The 23245-nt window shown below is 37.5% G+C and overlaps 1 protein-coding gene across 4 annotated transcripts in view; it reads left to right on the top strand.

Moving 5' to 3' along the window:
* The window catches only part of ZFYVE28 (zinc finger FYVE-type containing 28), a 145686-nt gene that overhangs the window by 63066 nt on the left and 59375 nt on the right, over positions 1-23245 (top strand). For all 4 annotated transcript variants that reach the window (XM_030270586.4, XM_012573675.5, XM_030270585.4 and 1 more), the window contains exons 2-3: positions 2782-2922; positions 21313-21450. In XM_030270586.4, coding sequence (XP_030126446.4) covers positions 2782-2922; positions 21313-21450 — 279 coding nt within the window. The remainder of the gene's footprint in view (positions 1-2781; positions 2923-21312; positions 21451-23245) is intronic.

The following is a 23245-nucleotide window of genomic DNA, read 5'->3' as shown; positions in this document are numbered from 1 at the left end:
CTATTTTTTAGGGACAGTTTCTGGTTTTGGTCTACCAGCTTGATTACAAGAGATGAGAATAGCATCTTTTCCTTTAATGACATGCAATAAATAATTCTACAGACCTGTCTCTTAAATTAGGATGTTTTTAACATTCTCTTATAGTCCGTTTAAATCCTGTTTTAAAAATTAGATCAGAATTAATTAAGCAATAAACAGAACAAATCTAATCCAGGTGACTGTTCATTGATCGGACTTGATGGGTAAAGCCAGAATGTAACCAGTTCAATAGTTAATACAGCTTTTTCATATGGAAAGTTTTATACTGGCTTATGGATGACAGGCAGGCATCTTCTGATTTTGGTATCTGTCCTGTTGAGTGGAATTTATTAAAAAGTAAGAATCATTAAAATAAATATTCAGTGAGTGATTTTTCATAAAAGAATGGTGTATTATTGTATAACATGGCTAAATGTGTGTTATTTTGTTTGGTAGGAGGGTTTTTTTTGTTTAATTTGTGGTGTGCTGATTCCTATCTTGGTACTGGCTGGAATGATAGTTTGTGTATAGCATACAAATGGGGTTAGCAAGTTTTGATCCATATAGTGATGGTTTCAAATTTGTGGACAATGGTCTCTGGTGGTGTGGTACGTTGTGTTGCCAATAAAGATCCGTGGGGTAACTTGGGCCATTTGTTAGGCTGAATATGTGGAATATAACCCTAAATTAGGCAGAAGGAATGCAAGGTGTACTTGCAGAATGACATTCCTGCCCGGAGAGCTCATACTGAAGAGGGTGTTGGGAGGACAACAGCAGTATCCCCACATACTAAAAAACTTCCTGTTCAACCAAACAAAAATTCTCCCCAGAAATCCCAACCCCATGAGTGCATCCCACAGTGGTGGTATGGTTAAAGGGGTTACTGTAATCAGTGAAAACCAAAATAGGCAAATAGAACTAATGCTGAATAAGGCAAAATGAGCAGTTGGTCAAGTCCAGCAAATCAAAAGAGCTTAGATGCATTAATTTGTTGTTAAATGGGATGATTTCCTGAAACAAACTACCAGGGTAAGTGGTAGGTTCTCCGTGAGATGTTTTCAAATTAAGTATTTCCATTAATTTGAGTGCCTAAGGACAAGAATTGCTAGTTCTTATTCTGCCAAAGAATAGTAAGAAATTTGGATTAAATTATTTAAACCGTATTTGCATAAACTGAAAATAAAAATTGGCACTGAACATGACGCTGTCCCTAATTTTCTGTTACCTAGTGCAGTAAATTGAATTTGTAAACTTTTGTTTTATTTGCTTTAAGTGGCCCCCTGTAAAGAGATTTAGAGTTTCATGCAGTTTCATCTTGCCAGGGACCACATATGATTGGCACAATTAATCAAAGATCACACTACTAATCCACACCAGACATAATACAGTTGAGAGAACTCAATTAAAACTTTTGTTCCTCCAGTTGGAAAAATCAGCCACTTGGGAACTGTCTCAGGCATACTTGTTTTGCTTGAGACCAGTCTTAATAAATTGCCTTATTTTGCTTCTGCAGTGCAATTTGGATGCTTAAAAATCAGCAGTCATGCTTTGTCACAATTCCATACACAGACTCCTGAATCTTTGTTTATTAACTTTGTCTAGAGGGTTTTAATGGTTGTGGATAAATGCTGAAGGAAAACATAAAAATCAGAAATAATAAAATCATCAGGTAGAGAATGCTTAAAGAAATGCTTTTCTAAGCTTGATTATAAATACAGAAATTTAGACATAAACAACATAAAATTTAGTAGTAATTACATGCTCTCCCTCTTATTACCATTCGTTTTGAATTTTGTTTGTTTCCCTGACTATATATCACAAGCTTTATTCTTCTCTCTGGGCACCTTTATATCAGGGATATAGTGAAGACATTATTCATGAGTGTAGATTTTTGACAGCTTACAATTAAGATGTTCGAACCAGAACTCCTACTTTAATGTTTAAAAAAATCCTTTTATGGTGTAAACCTTTACTATTAATATTTCTCAGTGTTTTTGAGGAGGCATACCTTTCTTTGTTTGGTCTTTTTATTATAGGTGCTGCTTTGTTTTAATGTGGCCAAAAATCAGTTGTGATAATTCTGTTCTTTGCCACCTGAAAGACTTGTGACAAAATTTTCTCGTTTAGTGATATTATTATTGGTGTTGTGAAGTTTTTGTATCTGTTTGGCCCTGGCAGATTCAGTACCTTTCTCTTCTGTGGCTTCATTCTTGTGATGTTCGAAGGGAGGATTCTGACCAGACCATGCTGCAAAGGTTACCATGGTGCTTGATAGATTATTCCATTGCTTGATAGTTTTGGGGGGTAAGGTTTGTTTGTTTTAACTTGGAAAGCAACTTTGTCTTGTTCTGCCTAGAGCTGAAGTCTGCTTCTGTTTAATAAACAAACCTCATTCAGTTGTTGGCTTCTCCAGATAATGTCACAAGAAGTGAGAATGCCAGGGTGGTTTTGGAGATAATGATAGCTGAGTAATATCTCAGATTTATTATGTGAGATGTTTTTTGAGCGGGGTTTTTTTTTTCTTCAAAGTAGAAAAAATTTTTATGTGTGTGTAAATAATCCCAATATCATTCTTTTCCATGGTGCCCTACTGGTTGTCTGGCTTATATGTTCAAAAAAATCACAGCAAATACAACTAGCTGAAGTTGTTTTAGATTTTGGGATTGATTTGTTTTTTGGTTTTTTTGGGTTTTTTTTGTTTTGTTTTGTTTTGTTGGTTTTTTTTGCAATAGTAATGTCATATTGTCCATGTCTCCAATACAGAGAACAGACCCACAGCTCCTTGCTCAGTTCTACTATGCTGATGAGGAACTAAATCAAGTAGCAGCTGAACTGGACAGTTTGGATGGGAGAAAAGACCCACAGAGATGTACACTGCTGGTCAACCAGTTTCGCTCCTGTCAGGTAATCAAAGTGGCAACTTCCTGATTTCACTGGGATTTTTATGTACATTTAATGTAGTCCATTAATTTTTTTTTTTATTAGTTAGCTTTTATCATCAGAGCTTTTTAAAATGAACCTTTGTTAGATACATGCCTGTCATTACTTTAAAGAGTATATTCTTGAAAATACTATCCATAAATTAATTTCCCTACATCTCATTTAAGAATGTTAATGCTTTCCCTGAATAAGAATGCACATTATAAACTGTGTTTCCTTGATATAAAATAAGCATACAGAGCTTACAGGACATGAGAAATGTTTCAAAATTTCAAGCAGCAAAAAGTAGGCATGTCATTTGCAGCTGCTTAGCTTTCATCCTTCATGAATCTCAGAGTTTTTCATTAGTAAATGAACTACATTCAGAGGGTTATGTGGTGTTTATTTTAGAGGTAGAAAGAATCTACAGTTTTGTACCCTTCATATTTACATTAATTCTTTGATATTTCCTCTCCCAGTCGCACCCAAGAAATACAGTTTAAACTGAAGTAGGTTCAAGTCTAAGATACATGATGCTCAGGTGGTATGAGGATTTCTGTATGAAAAGTAAATGTTTGCTGTCACCTCAGGACAATTTTAAGTGGAATGACCATAGTAATAAATACACATATACATCTCCACCAAGTAAAATATGATGCAGTTAAGTGTAAAGAATGTATTTTGATTCACCATTGCTAAAATTTCTTCCTGTTACTCCTAATAAAATGTACTAAACTTCATTATCTGGAAAAATTTCATCACTAATCATGTTACAACGAGTTTCAAGAAAAGTGCCCTGATCATTGTAGGAAGTGTTCACATCAGGTTAGCTGAGTCTATTGAAAAGAAAAACAGTCATGTGTTCTGTGTTTTCTTGCAAGAAAACTAAATTTTAGAAGTGCAGCTTTTTGAAGAGTGCTTACAGAGTAAGAGTAGACAATGGATGTGTTGTTCTGTCAGAAACAATTTTAATACTTCTCTTGACTTTGAATATCTTGAAAATTTCCTACTGTATTGTTCCTACAGAAAAATGTGAGTTTAAGGGATTACCAGACTGGAGGCTGTAAGTTTATTAACAACTAAAAATGCTGTGACTTGGAGTGAAAAAAAAATAGATGTGAAAGTTACCTTCAGAGGAAGACTTCAGTCTTCTGTGTGACAAATCAGCTGTACCTAAACCACACTTCACAAATATTTATCTGACTTCTACAAAACCTCCAGCAGTGGATGTTCCACAGACTTTCTAGTCTAATTCTTTCCAGACTGTCAGGAAAGGTTTTCTGGTATTAAGGGTGGGTTAACAGTATTATTGTGCAAGACAAATCTCCTTGGCTGTTTTATGCCTGGCAGTGACAATTCATTCCCTGTTTCCCTGCAGGCACACAGGCTTTCTTGTGTGTTTCATGTAGCACAGGCAAACCTGAAGAGCCGTTCTATTAAAAAAAATAGCTTCTCTGAATGTTTCACCTGTAGGAGTGCAGGAAATGCAGACACTGACTGGTCAGTTTGCTTGGTTTGTTCTGCAGTGATTCACTACCTTGTGACTCTTAATATCTTCTGATGTCTGGTAATTTCATTTGTCAGACAGATTGTTTTAGTAGCAGCAATCTGTTGCTAGAGCCAAAAGAAAAGATGGAGGGTTTTTTTTATGTAGCTATTTTTTGTAATTTGTAGTTTTGAAAGTTCTGTAGAATAGATCAGATCATTGTCAAATGTCATGTCAAAAACAGCATTGCTTAATTAGATCTTACATTATTTTGTAGTACTTTGTGTAAATGCAGTGTTTTTTGGTTTCTTTTAAGAATTTGTCCTGTAATTTTGAAACAAAAGAAGGAACAGTGTTTTAGTAAGGACTTGAAATGTAGATATTTACTGACCAAATATCACATAGTAGGAGGAAAAACTGGGTTTAGCTTAAGGTGTGGTGGGGTTTGAGAATGATGGAGAACCAGCAGCCAGCCCTGGGCTCAGAACGTTGTGGTGGAAGGTTGTCCATGTAAAAGGAGGGTAACAGCTGCATTGTGCAATACCTCTGGTATCTGAAAAACACTCATGCAATTCTGAGACCTTTTCTTTAGAAGTGTGCACTGACTCTCCAAGCAATGCTTTTGTAAAGTATTTTGTGACCACAGAGCATAGTTTACCACACTCCCAGTCTTTGCATTATTTTTTTTCCTATTTTTGCTAGTTTTTCCATGGAAACCTTAGTTTTAAGATTTCCAGAGTATTCCCAATTTTTATCTCCATGAAATTTAGAAGCATAGCATTTCTATCAGATTTTAGTGTTTTTCAGGGATAAAGATTTCTAAAGATTTCAGTGTCCCTCTCTCTTGGCATCTGTTTTGTAAATTAATTCATTGTTCCTGGGTTGCTTATTTTCATGTCATTCACTGATAGTGTCTGCCTCATTAACAGATTATAGTTTTGAATTTTATTTTTATCAATTAGTGAGGAAACGCCTTTAAATTATTGTTATTTTTTTTTAAATGCTAGCAAGTCTTACAAACTGTAATTCTTCTTGGAGAGAGGTTGGGTGTTAGTGTTGGATCTTAACCATATCTGAAGAGCCAAGCTTTAAATCTTCGTGTCTGCTTTGAACTTCTGATAGTTTTGTTAAAGATCTCTAAGTTTACTGTAGTGTGTGAGCAGACTCAGACAAACCAGAAGGTCTCTGCCTAAAGGATATAATTCTTTATAGGGCACATATTGCAAGTTTTCTATCTTAACAAAACTAGCAGTATTAGTCAAGGCAGGTTGAAGGTAAGGTGCATTGTGGTGTTCCTGTGGATGTGCAGAGAGCTGCAGTCTTCAAGACTGTGGATGCTTCCTTAGTAAAGAACTGCAACTCTGAGTGTTGTCTTCTGCTTTGTCATAATACTATCTGCTGAGAAGAATCACACTTTTTGCAGGAAATTAACTTTTCACAATTTCTGAACATCTTGCAGCTTGGTTTTCAAATGCTGTGGGTTGATTGTACAGCAGGATGCTTGAGTAGCATAATCCATGAGTAAGAGTGGTAAGATGAGTAAGATAATGATTTTCAAAGCTTTTAATTTTCACAGTAATGTGGTGTAACACTGTTTTCCAGTTATGGTATCCTATTATAAAAATGGCATCCCTCATTTTGCTTTGCTGTTTGCATGTCAGTGGTAAAATATTGTGAAATCCTAACATATATATCAATACAATATCTTGTATTTATTGTGTGATTAATACCTATCCAATACAATAAAACACTTCTCTACTGGTTTCTGTTAAGAATAACAATACCTAAAGTGTGCTGAGAAAAGCTGTGGAAGTTTTTCTTAAATGAACTGAAAGGTAGGCAGAATATCAAACTTGGTTTTATTGAAGGAAAACTCTCTTTTTTCCCTTAAGAAAAACATCTCTGCAGTAGTGAGTCTTCAGTAATATGCAGTGCTCGTTCATCTGAGGTTTTTTCCCTGCAACACAAATCATTGCAGTATTTTTATATTAATGGTATAACAAGGTGTCCTTTCCTATGCTTTTCACAACATCATACAGTATTGAATTTTACAAGAAGTGATGGTTAACTCATGTACATTTTTGAGTTATTCACTCATGCATTCACTATCATTCTCTAAATTAATTTACTTTGATCGTTGCTGTTTTCACATTGATTAATATTTTGTTAGTTGACTTGGTAAACTGGTTTAAAACAATTGATTGGCTATTTAAATGGAGTTGGGTTTATTGTTAAATATTTTAAAAGTTCATTTGTTTTGTTTAAGAGTAAAGAGTAAAAAACCCCTTTGTTTCTATAGCAGAGTTTTGTTAGGACTTCACTGGTAACAAACCTGTGCATAACAGGTGAGAATGTTCTTAGGATCATAGTCCTTGCTTGCTGTTTCAATACACTGAGAATTATTTCTCTGTGTACAGTAGTGAGGTCTCAGAATAGCACATGAGTCAGTTCCAGCAGGGTTTTATCAGCATTATTCCTGCAGATTGTGTCTCAGCAGCGTGTCGCTTGATCTGCTGAAGTGCACGAGGAAGGAATTTGCCCCATCAGGGCTCTGACCTGAAGCAAACCATAGACTTTCCTGGCTGTGCTGTCCATTTGCACTGTTGCACAGCACAGTAGAATGGGGAATTTATAATATTTGTGAGACATGACTGTTTCTGGCTCGCTGGTAGCAGTGATGGACACTGCATTGACTGGCAGTACATTACACTGGTTCTTCACTCCTTTCCTGCTATTTGCCTTCTTGGGAAGCACCTCCTGAATTACTGCAATTGGCAGCCCAGTGTTTCCAATTCAGCTTTAGCAGTTCCAGTTGAGTCTGGAACATGAGGCTTTAAAATGTAGTCTTTAGTGGACAGCCTCCTTCATATAGTGCTGAGAAGGAGGCACCTGTGAACCTGAACTTCATTATCCTCTATAGCCTAAGTAAATGTTGCTGAGGAGTTGGAGCCCTTAGAGAAAGCTAATTGTATTTCAGTTTTGTGTTTTATCACTTGTCTGTCTCAGTTTCTGTAGCAATACAAAATATGTGGTGAATTTTATCAAAAATGCTGTATTTCAACCACACTTATCTCCATATTTCTTCAAGCTCAATTTAACAACTGAAAGCATCACTATGAAATGAGTTGAGATACAAGAGCCAGTGGAAACAAAGCTTTGCCCTCACCATAAAGGAATATGTGTTCCAGGATGAAGGGGCTGGCTGTGGGGTGTGAAAGATGGTATAAAATGAATATGGCAAACAAGGAGTAAAGGAACAGTGCTGCTGGGAGCATACCTGGGAAATCTGCTTTGTCACATGCTAAAATCACATTCATAGGATAGTTTGGGTTGGAAGAAACCTTAAATATCACCCAGTTCCAGCCCCCTGCTATGGCTGGGGACACCTTTCACTAGATTTCCCCAACATGGGGCACGACCTTGCACTTGGCCTTGTTGAATTAAAACTTTAACACAAAAAGAAAATCTATGCTCTTTATCTTTGAAATATGTTTTTTGTGTATCTTAAAAGCTTAGGAATGTCATTTGCTTGCAGAAGAGGGAGATGGATGGATAAGACAAGTCTAGGAGTGGGGAAGCTCTTTGTCCGATGCTGTGTTGTTTCTGACCAAAGCAGTGGTCATGTTTGATAATGGATCACTTCAGGAGGTGGTTACAGTTTCAGCCTGACATGGGGATGGCAGTCCAGCTGTCTTTCACATCAGCTTACACCATGTGTGTGGGCAGATTTCTGTATTGGTTTATTTAATTAAGAAAACCCCACAAGACACCAACAACAGTAACACAAAAAACCCAAACAAAACAAAAACCCACAAACAACCTAAACAAAACCAAACAAATGAAAACAACAGACCAGCAAAAATCTTAACTCCAAACAAACAAAACTTTCAACACAACACCATCACACAGAACTGTGAAGCTGTTATAGGGTTTGCAAATTGCTTAGTAACATTTCCAGAGTGGAAGAGAAACACAACTGAGCTGAGTGAATTGTCACAGAGCATGCGTTGATTTCTCTGTAGTGGGAAGTGGAAAGACTCTTCAGTGTGTGACATTTGAGTTTTCTTATTATATATATTTAAAAATAAATAAAAGTTGATGTAGCATGAAATGACAACACAGGTGGTAATCAATAATGCACAAGGATGAAACTGAATCTGGATTGACAAGTTCCTAAATAATGAAAAGAGAACTTATCTTTGTATACAAAACACAATTAATTTTTTATCAGTCAAAAAGGGATGTGATTATATTATGTTAAATGGTGCATGCTGGGGTAGCCATAGGTTGTTGCTAAAGAGACTGTGATGCAAGGTTATGCTGTACCATCTGCTCATGATGGCCACAATCATTGCATGCAAACTCCTGTGGAAAGCCACTGGCTTTGGTGGATGAGGTAGTCATCCATATAAAACATGAGGTGCTAACAGGAGAGCAAATGAATATTTTATCTATACTTCAATTAGAGCAGTTTCTTCTTTTGGTCACAAGTTTTATTCAAATTTAAAAATACATAAGAGAACCCAGCTATAGAAAGCTCCTAATTTGAGGTATTGGAGTCTTCTAACACTCAGCTTCAAAAGATAAAATTTTTTCATTTCTTAATGTATGATTATTAGCCTTTGATCGTAGTTTTTATATTGCTAACAATTGGCACGTTGGTACCTTGAATGAGTATTGACAGTGGACCTGAGACACAGTAATATAATTCCCAGAGCATTTGAAGGCTAAATGAGGACAATGGAGCCAGATCATTTTAAGCCTGACTTTTCTTGGCATTTGTGAAGTAAGGTACTATACCAGCTCCAGTTATGTAGGAATTAATGTAATGTGACGTGTCTTGACTATCAGGGGCTTTATAGTTCTTCCACACTCTTCAGCAGTGCCATCAGAGGATTGCTGTCAGCTCTGCTATAGTGTGATTGGCTAAATTTTAATTTTTCTTTTTTTTTAAGAAGGATAGATTCTAGTATCAGCCACTGAATTTTTTATGTAGTCTGAATTGTTTGTCTCATGACTTAAATATGCTGCAATTTTCCTTCTTTTCTCCATATGGACATGGTAGCCCCACATTAGCAAGATTAACAATACGTGCAAAGTATTTATTTTGTGATGTTTTTGTACTTGGGGATTAAGTCTGTCTTCTTCTGCTAGGAGCCTTTTCACTTAATCATATAGAGGAATCCCTTTCATTTATTTGTTTTTTTCCTTTAATAGTGGGGAAGTATTATAAGAAAGACAAGAAGGCAAGTTAGGAATTTTTTCAAGTCAGTTCTTAGCAGTGGAATTTACTTTTCATTGTGACCTTAACATACTTGAAAGTTAAAGCCTGTTTTTTAATAAGAAATAATTCATTTCATAATAATGGATTATTATGAAGAATATGTTGTGGAATATTGTGCAATCTGGTTATGAGTAAGTTTTCATTAAACAAAATGCTTGAATGGAACATCCTGAGTTGGAAGCGGTCCCACAAGGATCATCCAGTCCAGCTTCTGTCCCCACGCAGCACCATCCATAAGAGTCACACCACATCCCTGAGAGCATTGTCCAAACACTCCTTGAAATCCATCAGGCTGGTGCAGTGACCCTGGGGAGCCTGTTCAGTGCCCAGCCACCCTCTGGGGGAAGAGTCTTTTTCTAATATCCATCCTAAACCTCCCCTGGCACAGCTTCAGGCCATTCCTTGGCTCCTGTCACTCACCACAAAACAGAGATCAGTGCCTGCCCCTCTCTTCCCCTCATGAGGAAGTTGTAACTGCACTGAGGTCTCCCCTCATTTTCCTCCTCCTGGGACAACATCCCAAATTTATTTGTTTGTCCCTTAGTCCTCACCCAGAGGTTCTCAGCTGTGCCATTGCCAGCTACAAGCTCTGTGCATTCCAGCCCTGCCCCAGCTGCCCTGCCTGTGCTCCTGGGGAGCCTGGCACCCTCCAGCGGGGCACTCAGTCACACAGCTCATCCCACCAGGCTTTGCTCATGCCAGTGATGCCAAATCTCTGCGACTGGGCCAAGGGTTCGAGCTCCTCCTGCTGGATCTTCATGCTGCACCTTGAGATGAAAGCGTTTAGATGTTAAATATATATCTGTGTGTGCTAAATATTGGACACAACAAGGAGTTCTACATAGTGGAAGGAGGGATTACAAAATATTGTGCAGTTTGAGGGAGTAGATTAATTTCAGACTGCCCTTTCCTTACTATTAACTGTATAATTTAACAATAAACTACTAATTGAATAGCTGTAGTTCGAGGTGATGGGAAGAAAGTCAATTGTTAGCTATTAGGGTGGCTTGTTCAGTCATTGTAATTTTATAATTAGCCAGAGAGAATGAGGAGCTTAAATAGTTTGCTCACAACTCCAAGTTCCTTTTGGAGTAAAGATGCACTGATTGTCTTCTGCCTCCAGCTTATGCTTTTGAAAGAATTTGTGTTAACTCATTGCTGCACAATATTCTTGGTGAAAAAAAAAATGCAGACTTTAAGAAAATAATTTTTAAAAATTATTCATTTTTGAAGGTATTACATGTATTAGCAAGTTAGTGTTGCTTTGAAGAAGTTTAAAATGATTGATATGAAAACAGCTTGTGATAAGGATCAATTTGCTGTTGGACAGCAGGCTTCAGATAGTAGGATTTGTTCCTGCATGCTTTTGCACTGTTTGCACTCATAAAAACTTCCTGTTTTAAAGGCTTTGGGAAACTGTACTTGTGTAAAATTAATTATGCAGAAAATGTGCTCTTGGTTAAGGAAGCTTACCCTTTTTGCTTATACCACCTACTCTCTCCTGCTGGATTTCCATTTTTTTAGAGTAGTGCTATTTTTTCAACACTTCTCAAAGTGGTGTTGAGATGAACAGCAGCAGCATTACCCCAAGTACAGGTTCTTCACACTGTGAAGAGATAAAGCTAGATACTTCTCACCTGTTTATACTGCTCCTTGCTCCACAGTTCTGAGAAAAGCCCAGAATTTAATTCAGAAAATGTAGTGCTCTTGATACTAACTTATGATGTACACAATATAAATTCTTAGGTTTGCCCTGAGAATACATTTTCAGTTCTCTAGAGGTCTCAAGGTTTCTGTGACTGAAGATTACTTACACAAATACCAAGCAACTGATATTTGTATTCACCACCCTGTGGTGTCTGTAACTGCTGCTGAAGTTGTTGCTATTCCACATACACAGGGCTCATAATCAAGCAGTGTAATAGTTCATGTAGCGGTGTTAAAGATGATCCTCCTGAGGCTACAGAGCTTGTTGAATTGATTTGTGCAACTGAGGCACTGAGCTAAGCTGCCTTTGTGATGTAAGCTCTGGTAATTTTTGCTTTGGAATTGTTCTGATACTATGAAAAGTCTTTTTTGGTGTATTTTTTGTTCGCTTTTTTCTATTTGGGTCTGATGCAGACATAAATAATCAGAGATGAATTCTAGCAGGCTTTCGGAGTCATGTTTACTTTTGACATGCCTGATAACTGGTATGAAAAATTATTTTTCGTTTTCATGCAGTTGTACAAACCTCTGGCCTCAGTGCCAGCCTTGTTTATTATTTGTACAATTGTCCTCCATAGGGATTTTGCAAATTTGACTGTAAAATAATTTAACCCTGTAGCTGGAACATGGTGAGTTTTCTCAGTAGATCTAATTAAAATATTTGTGGTTGTCTGGCATATTCTGAAATGCAAATATCATAATTTATCATTGAGAAAAGAAAATTATGATGGGATCCCTTAACCAGGAAAGCAGCATTATCTTGATGTAAATTTTTGTGAGAACTTTAAATCACTCATTTAAAATACACAGACTGTAGAAATTATTTGAAGCTTGAACACTCTTAGAATGAAAGCCTCTAAAGGTTTGGGCTCATTGGTTTTCAGCTGAACTGTTGCTGGATATAACTCTATTTGTGGTATAATTTCACATTTGCCTTTCTTTGTCTTTTGTCTACAGCTGCACAACTTCAGCATAACTCAATTAATTCTGTATTCAGTGAAATCAGATTTTTCATTGATTTTTAATGCTAAGTGTGTTCTTTCTTTCCTAGCAGGTAAAGAGTTTTAAATTTACCAGTGCTGTGGGTCGCCAGTGAGCTTTATAACTGTATTCATGCAAAGGCATAGAGTGATTTCAGAAGGAAATATTTCTGTAAATTTGCGTGGTTTTGGTCAGAGGTCTATGATAGCTTTAGCAGCTGTGCATGTTGGCTGCCCGGTCTTTGATTCAAGCAAGCCCTTGGGCACTTGATAAATGTTATGAACATTTTAGTTTCAGTAAATATCTTAACTTTATTGCTTGGCTGTGTAGTTGAGCATGGGCAAAAAAGAGAAATGAACTTTGATTTTATATATAAATAACCCTGTTCCAGTATGTATTTCTGTGTTATCACACAAAATTCCTTAGGCATTATTCCATGGTCCATTGGAAATGTCAGTTTAAAAGTTTTCCATTCCAAATTTACACTATTCTTGTTCCTATTCCCACATTTATGCATGGCACCCCTCAAAGCACAGCTTTGAGAGAGTTGTGAAGTTTTAGATCCTTATCCAAGGCTAGGTTAAATAAGCTGTGGTCAGCTTTACACTTGGAGACTTGTTCATCTGTACTGGTGCACGTATTTGTAGAGTCTGTCTGTGAACTTGAGCAGTGAAATGACGTGGGTTCCTCTGGATCTGTGCACTGAAACCGTTCACAGGTGTCCCCAGTACAAGAGCACTGAGAGTGCAGGTGACACATGGGGACAGGACTGCAGGGTAGGTGAGATGGTGAGATAAGGGCTGAGTTCTCCAGCTGGCCTGGCTGCCAAAGGCTGACACTGCAGAATGGCCTGACGCCAGTCTGTAATGGAAAGTGGATTTCTCTTTCAGGTGCAGAAAACCTTATCTGAAGGTGTCTCCTGCTACCTGATAGGTTTAAGTGGTATGAGAATAAGGAATCTCTAGGGGGAAGATATATGCTCTTTCATTTTATGCTTTATCAGAATTGTGTCCATGCTGAAGAGAAGCAATTTCTGCAAAGGAAGTCAGCATCAACGAGCATCCCTTGATGGGGAAGGTACCTGTGAAGAGATGTTAAAAACCTCAGAGGACAGCTGTAGTGGATTGGCAGTGAGTTATCTATGAAATACTAATTGTATCATTAGCATTCTTGACAGGAGCAAACTGGGAGTATGCACCATGATCACTGTGAACAATGAGACAGTTCAGAGGTTTGATGTTTGTGTTTGATTGCATCTGTCCACTGAAGAACATTTTTTTGTAGAATTAGGTAGAAATAGATCTCATTAAAGGAGACAAATTAAGCGAAAGTGAAAGAAACTACCTGCTGGATTCTGAAACCTAATGATTGGTTAGAAGTTGGCAAGAATCTATTCCTGATGTTATTTTGATAATTGATAAAGAGGTTAAACAGTGTGGATTGAGCCAGGAGTACTTTTAGCTAAAGTAATGACCAGATCTTTCTTGCCTGCTTAATTTGCAACCCTGGAGACATTATATTAGCTATGATAGTAGAGGTCGGTAAAGGAGACTGCAGGGTAATTACTGAGATCAAGGGAGGAAGTTGACTGAAAGAAACCTTCATGTTCACAAAGTTTAGAAACTGTAGCAGATAAAGGTACCTTTTAACACGTATCTTTGAACAGGGGGAAGAAGTAAGAACCACAAGCAGGCACTGTCCAACACATTGGGCGTTCCTCATTGATCTGTGGTGAGGAGGGAATCGTGGTTGTTTTCTCAATTATATCTGTGTTTCAGGCTTTTTCTAAATTGGAACAGAGCTGGTGGACTCTAGAACAAAGCTTTGTGTTTAAGATTTGTGTTTAAGAGACTTGATGCAGACATAAAAAAGTCAGAAATTTGTGCCAGGATTAGGCTGTTTGTCATGAGAGTGAGCTACGACTTATTCAAGGAAAATTATTTTCTTTTATACAATGTCTTCCAATTTAATTTTGGTGGGGATAGTGCTAGTCAATAAAAAAAAAAAATTAAAACTGAAAACAGCCATTTTCAAGTGATGATGTCAAGATTAAGCTTACATCTGAGACAATGCACATATCTACTTTACTTTTTTCCTGTCATAACAGAGTTTGTAAATTTGGGTGTTTTTCCTTTAGAGTTTCATTTCCAGTTCAGATGTTTTATAACTGATGGCAACATTTGTCTTTCATTACTCCTAGTAGTGATGACTTGTGTGAGTTGCATTGCTCTAACAGATGTCTTCTCTGTGCTGCCTGACATCTTCAAACAGTTGGTGTCAGGTACCTGCTTGCTATTTGCGTTTGCCATTGAGTGAAAGCTCTTAACTCTTAATTTATTTTGCAAGCAGGCAGACTTGTCAACCCTTTCATTTGTTTTCACTGTACTTCACTGCAAATGAACTTGAGTATAGTTGTTTTAAATACCTAAGGCATATACAAGTATCAGAAAAGTTGGGGTTTTTTGTTTGTTTGGTTTGGTTCACAGATTTTGAATTTGCCTTTTTTTCCCCAGTACTGTCAAGTGATCAGTGGAATGTTGTAGTTGGGTAAAAAACCAATCTGCAGAGTTAAACATTCTTTATCAGTAAATTTTTAAATGTTGGTTTTTAACAGCTTTTCTTAATTTTTGGGAAACTTCTCATCACTACAGAATAATTAGCAAATGGCTATAAAATATAAAATGCTTGACTGTAAGTTGGGCCATCAGTACAACTCCATCAACTATCAGGAATTGTATTTTCTTTCTACATTTCATATTTGATCTTATATAGGGAGGGAGTGGTTAATATTTAAATATATTTTTTCTTTGAGAAAAGGATCCTAATAATGTTTAGTACTGTAGTCTTAAATTGTAGTTTCTCATGTTAACAAATTTTTTTATGTGTTTCCACTTGCTCACATGGATCAAATAGGTCATTGTGAGAAACTCCTGTTATCTAAGGTGGTGGACAGAGTGGAATGAAAATGCTGTACACTGCAGGTCAGGGAATTAATTTGCAGCAGAGAACCATAGGGAAGAAAGCTGGATCCATGCCAACTCAGCAATGAATGTGTTGGGGATGCAGGATGCTTTCACTGCAGCAGGGGAAGGCAGAGTGAAGATGGCAGTAATTCATGATGACATCTCCTTCATTCTGCCCTCTGTGAATGGGAATTCCTCTTTTATTTATTAAGAGTTGTTGTTGCTAGGCTGGGGCAATAGAGAATTTAAATTGCTAGATATCCAAGTTGCCTTTTCATGGTGAATTTTGGTATTACTCTCTAGTGGGATGGGTTAAACTAGGAGCTGCTCCCCAAAGTTCATACATAAAAAAATTCTGTTACTTTTAGAAAGTGGAGTCTCATGTGTTGTGCCCTCAATTTGCGGATGGGTTGAGTTGGGGAGAGTTGATCTCTTTGACAGCAGGAAGGCTCCATAGAGGGATCTGGACAGGCTGGATCAGTGGGCCCAAGGGCAAGGCCAGGTGCCAGGTCCTGTCCCTGGGTCACAACAACCCCTGCAGTGCCACAGGCTGGGGCAGAGTGGCTGGGAAGGGCCCCGTGGAAAAGGACCTGGGGGTGCTGGTTGAGAGTGGCTGAACATGAGCCAGGAGTGCCCAGGTGGCCAAGAGGGCCAATGGCACCTGGCCTGGATCAGCAGTGGTGTGGCCAAGCACAAGTATTTTGAGTGGCTGAGGCAGCTGGAAATGTTTAGCCTGGAGAAAAGGAGGCTCAGGGAAGACCTTATTGCTCTCTACAACTACCTGAGGTTGTAGCCAGGTGGGGTTCAGGCTCCTCTCCCCAGTAACATTTGATAAGACAAAAGGAAATGGCCCAAGTTGTGCCAGGGGATGTTTAGCTGGGATATTAGGAAAATTTCCTTCATGGAAAGGGTTATCAAGCATTGCAACAGGCTTGACAACATCCAGGGCAGTGGCTGAATCACCATCACTGGAGGTAATGAAAAGATTTGTGGATGTGATACTTGTGCACGTGGTTTAGCAGTGGACTTGGCGGTGCTGAGTTAGTGGTTGGACTTGAGGATCTGAAAGGGCTTTTCCAACCCAAACAATTCCATTGTGCAATATTGCCAGTGGGAAATAATCAATTAGCTGATGAAGCAAAAAGAGTCTGAAAGCACAGCCTTTGGGATCTGTGCAAGATGGGCTGGAAGGAAAACCATAGATAGGCTTTGGATCTGTAATGTGAAATAGCTGTCTGGGTTCTGAGGCCAGGACTTTCGTGTGTACATTGAAAACGTGTTTGTTACATCACAGACTACACCACCTTGTTACTGAATTCTTCTGTTCAAGTGGCCCATAAAACCCATAATACATGCCAATTGCCTTAATTACAGTAAAATCTTCCTTTATTTTTGGCACTAATTTGCGTTCATCTGTGACTTCTGATTGCCATAATGTGATGTTGAAGGAGTTCTGGAACTTAAGATCAAGCTAGAAAAGGTAACAAAAAATGTCATGGACTTAAACGAAGAGGCTAAAATATCATCTATTAAGCTCATGGTGATATCATCATAGACCATCTTGCCTTACCTAGATTTTGCTGGTAATTCAAAACATGGCTATTAAAGAGGTACTGAACAGCAAAGGAAGTTACCTTCATTTGCTAGAAGTCTTCACAAAAGATCTCAGAAAGGTCATATTAAATTCAATGTTGTGGAAGAGCAGTGTAAATTTTATCAATGACATGGACAAAAGGGAGGATAAGTTTGCTCTTTGTTGCTTTAAGCACATGTTTCATAGTACAAGGAAGATTAATTTCTTGGCAATTTTTTGGTACCTATTCTGGAAGTTAATGCAGCAATTGATGTTAGCTTTATGCTCTAATTATTTAATATATGGCTAATTAATGATGGGTCAAAAATAAACCAACTTTTTGTCCTCTACTGTGGCTGCCTACATGAGACCTACATTGCGTCACTACCACTCATTATCTACCCTATCAAAATGAAATATAAGTGCTGTCTGTTACATGAAACTCTGAGCTGTGTTTTCCAAGAAATGAGGAGTTTGGAGTAAATCCCAAAGCAGAATCTCTGCAGTGGCTGCCTGTGCTGCTGTAAAGCCTCAACAGAGCACCTGAAACAAAACTGTGCACGTTCCAGTATACAGATAAACCAAAAGATAAAAGATAAAGCCACCAAAAGAGGCATTAAAATCCGGAGGCTTTTATGTAGAAAGATGGATCAAGTGAAAGATTTACTACTTCAATTCCAACTAATTGATTTCTGTTGCTTAAATTAGAGCAAAATTTCAGTGCTACCATGTATCCAAACCCATTCATTATTAGCTTACAAAGCAGAATACTGTAATTAAATAAATTGAATGTTTCTTGAAGCTCTTCTAAAGAAAAGACTAATTTGCTTACAATGCATTGGATAGTCTGTCTAAATTGGCTGGCATCCTTCCAGTTTTAAAGCATCTGAGATCTGAAATTGTAATGGGAGCAAATATTACACATTTTTTATGTAAGTTGCTCTGCTCTGGGTGTCATAAGAAAAATAGAAGAGGGAAGGGAAGTGATGGAGAATTGTTGGTTTGTTTTGATTTTTTTTCTTCCGTAGGATGATAAAATAAACCCTGTAGAACAACAGAGAATTTGGGAAATTGCACATCTTGAAACAGGAAAAGAAGTTTATGTTGTAGAAATATTTCAGTATTCATACATTATATATCAAAGTTCCATCAACTGTTCTTTCCTAATCTTCCTGTATCCCTGCTAGACTAGGCAGGAAAAGATGGCCAACTTTTTAATTGGCTTTTTCACTGAACTTCTGACAGAATAACCAGCTGCCTGTGTCAAGCCAGGAAACTGTATAGACAACTGCTACTGGAGATGGAGCTATTGTGATTTATCTCCACTGGGAAGTGTATATTAAAATTCTAATTACCTGTAGTTTAACTTACTAGTACTGCACATATTAAAAAAAAATACCTGACTCAAAGTTTGGCATATGTGGAGATGTGTTGGTAGATCTTGGGTGCTCTGGAGCAGAAGCATCTAGAGATTATAGGAGTTGACGAAATGAGGAAGAATATTAAGTGTCTTTTAAGTGAGAACCAAATAAATTATATACTTAAACATTAGTATATTCTAAAAAGTTGAATTATCTTCATTATATCATCGTGCCTTTAGCTGCCATATTTAAGTGTATTAAGATATAACATTTCATGATGCTTGTAATAATTATCTCCTGAGATGATGTAGATAGAATGTTAGAGCTTTTTAACAGGTATAATGATTCAAAAAACAGAGCAAAACCATGGAATAGTTGCTTGCCAGCTGTGAATCCTCTTTCTTTATTCTATTTGTGTAAAATGTTCTTTGATATATCAGGAATTTTGAATATGTATATAAGGGGGTTATGTAAGGGAAATTCAATCTGTCTTGTAGCTGCTGTCAAATAAGATTGCATTTAAAAATAATCTATTGAAGTAAAATAAAATTTAGGGAGGAAAGTTTTCTTAATATGACTTTTCCTCTTATTCTGTGTAGCATTTTAGGGAAAAAATAGTAAGAGAAAAATTGCATTTCCCCATATTCAAGTTGAGTGGCAAGTAAAATAAATTGGAATATCATGTCCTAAAATAAAATGTAATTGGATTACTTAGAGTCTGATATAACCAGATTTGAATAGTGTTCTTCTCAGAGTTTCACGCCTTAATATTTCTCTGCATTTCATGAAACTTTTGTAAAATTTTAACTGGTAAGATTGCATTTTACCACTATATATCTCCAATGCAAAAAGGCCTTTGCAAACTTTGATTAATTCTCTGAAAACAGGAATCTGGCCTTTTCATCCTAATGATAAAGACCGACTTGTGTTGCTCTAGTGATAAAGTGAGAGCTACAGGCAGAGCACCTGGTCTCAAAATAGATCAGTAATAACAGATTTGAAACACTTCATGAGTGACTCATGCCTTTCTACAATGTAAATGTTTTTATCCTCAGTTTCAGTCGTGGCTCTGTAACTTTGGGTAGAAGCTGGGTAGTTTAGGAGTAGTTTTTCTTACGAGACCTACTTTCAAAATACTTTGGTTCCCAAGTAGATTTAACTAAATATTGGTGAGAGAAGTATACTCAATGCCATGAATTAAGAAGTGGAAGGAGAATAGGAAACTTGCTATTATTCTATTTTTTCTGACCCTAAAGTGTCATGCCAATGTGGATGTGGTTGCTGTCTAACTCTCCTGTCTGGAGAGAGAGGTGGTGAGTGTTTCTCAGTGCTTCGGGATGGTGCTGCTGCAGCAGGGTGTGGGCATCTTTGCTCTGCTCTCTTCCAGGATTTGAACTTCAGTTCTCCCTGCAGTGACCTTAGGGAGTATTTAAGGTTGGTTTTCCCCTCATTTCCTACAAGGGGCATGTCTTTGGATTCTAAGGGATCCTAGTGCCCCACTGATCCTGGCAGTACAACAGGCCCAGCAGAGAGAGGGGGAGATTTCATCTCTGAAATCAGGTATTTTGTGTTGGTGATTCTAATTATATTTTCTCTTCTCATACCTGCTGGCCATGGTCTGTGTTGTGATGCCCTGGAGGAGCTACAGGGTGTTTGATTTTCACTCTTATATCTAGAGAAGATGGTTGTTACATTTGCTCATGTGTTTTAACTGTATGAGGTGGGGTTTTTTGTTTGTTTTTAACAGCTTTATTGAAATGAAATGTATAATCTCATGACAGCCTTGCAAAATATACTTTATTGTGAAAGTGTTTCAATCATTAACACATCAAGTACCTTATACCCCTGTGTAATAAACATTGCTGATTGTTAATTTATTCATTTATTTTGGATGAAGACAACTGTAATTACAGCCTTAACGTTAAGATTATTTTATGGCAACAGCAGGTGCAGCAGTCTGTGGAGAAATTGCAGAAAATGTGGATCATTCTTTGTAGCTAAAGTGGGTTTTGTCTTTTTCGATAGGGAACATATTAAAGGGGCAAGTTTCTTCAAAATTCATGTCTTCTATTGTTTTTAAATGCAGGTGAAAATAAAACAAAGTGTAGATTTAAAGCAGTTCTGTCTGTTAAACAATTAGCACAGAAAGATGTGGTGGTATTTGTTTGAGAAATACTTTAAATAGAATGTGAATTCTGTAAATAGCAGAAGCAGCATAAGACAAAACATCTCTATGAAAGTACTCAGCCTTTTTCATGCTCTCAATCTACCTTTATTATGTTAATTAAATTCTGTACAGTTCCCAGCAGGGGAATGTGAAAATTACCTTTTCAAATAAATGGATACAGATTATTTACTGCATATCAAGAAACTGCTTGTAGGTCTTTGATCACTGTCCTGATGCAGAGGTAGATCAGAGCAGTTATTAAAGCTCTAATTTGTGTGGTGTCCCCTTATCCTCCTGCTGTCTGGGGGATGAGGTGGTTGGGGAGAGTGCCAGCCCTTGCCCACTTGGGATTCAGGTCTGTAAACTGCTTTAGATTACCAGGATGAGCTTAAAAGGTCCCAATATAGCTCAGTTTCTAACAACTGCAAGGTATCCTGTCAGGTGCTCTTTTTGGGAATAAGGGGGGGGTGTGTATTGTTGGGGCTGGTGAGAGGAAATGGAAGAAGTATAATTCACCTGTACTTCTAGTTAATTTACTGATAGGTACAGATAGCTGGAGGTAATGAGATCTTTGTCGTGCCTCCTCATCAGAAGTGCCATTAAAGAAAGTAGTCAAAGTTAGGTGAAACTAATCTGAAAAACAGTTTCTAGGAAACCTACAAAGAGTGAAGTTTGCTGCTCTTGTTTCTGTGCAGTATTCTCCTCTGTTTTCACTGTGTGTGTGAAAACCATGAGAGTTAAATACTGCATTTTCTATCTTAATTGGTTGATACCTCACTAATAAAGTATATTTTAGAAGAAAAAAATGTTTTCTGTGCAAACAGTATATATGATATCCCGTGTTTTGCTTCAGGATAATGTTTTGAACATCATAAACCAAATCATGGATGAATGCATTCCACACGAACGGGCCAACCGAGACTTTTGTGTTAAGTTTCCAGAGGAAATACGCCACGACAACCTTGCAGGACAGCTTTGGTTTGGAGCAGAGGTAGGTCTGTCATGCTTCTGTTCTTTGGGATTAATAGACACTTTGCTGTATAAAGCCACATGTACCTTTTCAGGCTTTTCTGAAAGGGGTACAAAAATAATTACAGAGCAAAGTAAATGAGAACTCGCTCTGGGTGCTCAGAGAAATGGGGTTCTTTAACTGTGGTTTTGGTTGGGCTAACAGCATACCAGGTTATTTTCATAATTGTGCGCTGTCAGTATCCTATAGTGAAAAACTTATGATTTTGTGGGTTGGCATCTGAGTGATTTTTTTATTCTGATCAACCATCTTGTGTTTTGAAGATCTTAGTAACAAAAGTGTATTACAGAGTTTATCAAGAGAAAGGTTAATCTCCAGCAAATAGAAGTGCATGCTGTCACTTTATTTTAATGGCTGTTTATGCTATAATTCATACTAAATATGCAACCTCAGGCTGTCATATGTTGCACATAACTTCCTGGTTTCATGTGTATGCCAAAAATATAATAGTTCCTGTGGAGAACACTGAAGTCCACTTTTCTTCTCTTACCTGGTTTCTCTCAAAGACTTGCTTCTAGAGCAACCCGTGGGAACAAGGAATTTTTGTAGTGAATAAGCTTCTGTTATTTTAACCAAAGGAAGCCTGAAGTGTCAGAACAAAAGGATGTGATATGCAAAATATTTATTTATTAGTACTGATGTCTTTGGCCAAAAAAAAATCATTTTTGGTGGCATTTTTCATATTGTGACATCTTTAGTGATAAACTCTTCACTTTACTGGCCTGAAGGTAACTTAAGGTGGCACCATGAATTTGTTGATACTTGAGGGGGGATTAGTCCAGACATCCCACCACACAACAGCATGTTGTGGTCTCATTTTCAGTGTTGCCGCTCCTGTATTTGAAGCAATCTTTGGCCTCCTGTTAATATCCTTGTTTTTTTCCTCTCCCGGTTTCTCCTTTCTTTTTCAAGTGCATGCTCTCAATGAAGATTTCCCGTCTTGTTCAGTCCAGTATGCCTCCATATCTTTTGTTTCTGAAACTTACTTTGACAGTTGTTAATTGTAGGCTCCTCTGAGTCAGAGAAGTCTCAGATAGATAGAATTTATAAAATTAATTTGGTATGTCAATGCTTTGTAATCCTGTCCTAAGTCTTGTTTTATTCACTACTGTGTTATATAAGATAAACCTGTTTCCAAATCAAACTTTCACTGTGTAACCCTCGGGCTGGAGAGACCTGTTGGTTTCAGAGGAAGTAACACATGCAGTGATGGTGTAATGCCAGTTCCTACTGCTGCAGGCACTGTCCTCCTGTAAATTCATGGAGCAAGAAGGTTGTGTGAGCTTTATGAGTACACACTTCTGTCCTTGTCAGTACAATCACTGAGTTATCAGACTGAGAACACCTATCAGCAGGTAACACTTACTCTATCCATACTTCCCACAACACTGCTTTGGCTGATAAGAAGTAAGAACATGATCTTCTCTGAGTGCCCTCAAATCAATGCATCAGACTGCTGAGAAAGGATCCCTTCTGGGATTGCAGGTCCCTTATACTGAATTGCAGGTGTGGCTCCCATCCACAGGATGCCAGGGAGAGGGGGGGTGACACAGCTAAAAATGGAGATTTAAAAAAGAGGAAAAAAACCCTTGGTCTTTGAGAGGAACCTTGTATTTTCTCAATTAATAGAAGTATTTCTGTTAATGCAGCAGGTGTGATTTATATTGGTGCTCATTGTCTTCCAAATATAACCATAAAAGAATAAAGCCAGCAGTTGTGTTTAGTGGCAAGATTTTAAAAAAGTTTTATTAATGTG

This window comes from Taeniopygia guttata, chromosome 4 (genome assembly GCF_048771995.1).
Source record: "Taeniopygia guttata chromosome 4, bTaeGut7.mat, whole genome shotgun sequence".
NCBI classification, from domain to species: domain Eukaryota; kingdom Metazoa; phylum Chordata; class Aves; order Passeriformes; family Estrildidae; genus Taeniopygia; species Taeniopygia guttata.
Note: the sequence above shows the minus strand (reverse complement) of the source record. Positions and strands in the feature narration are given on the sequence as shown.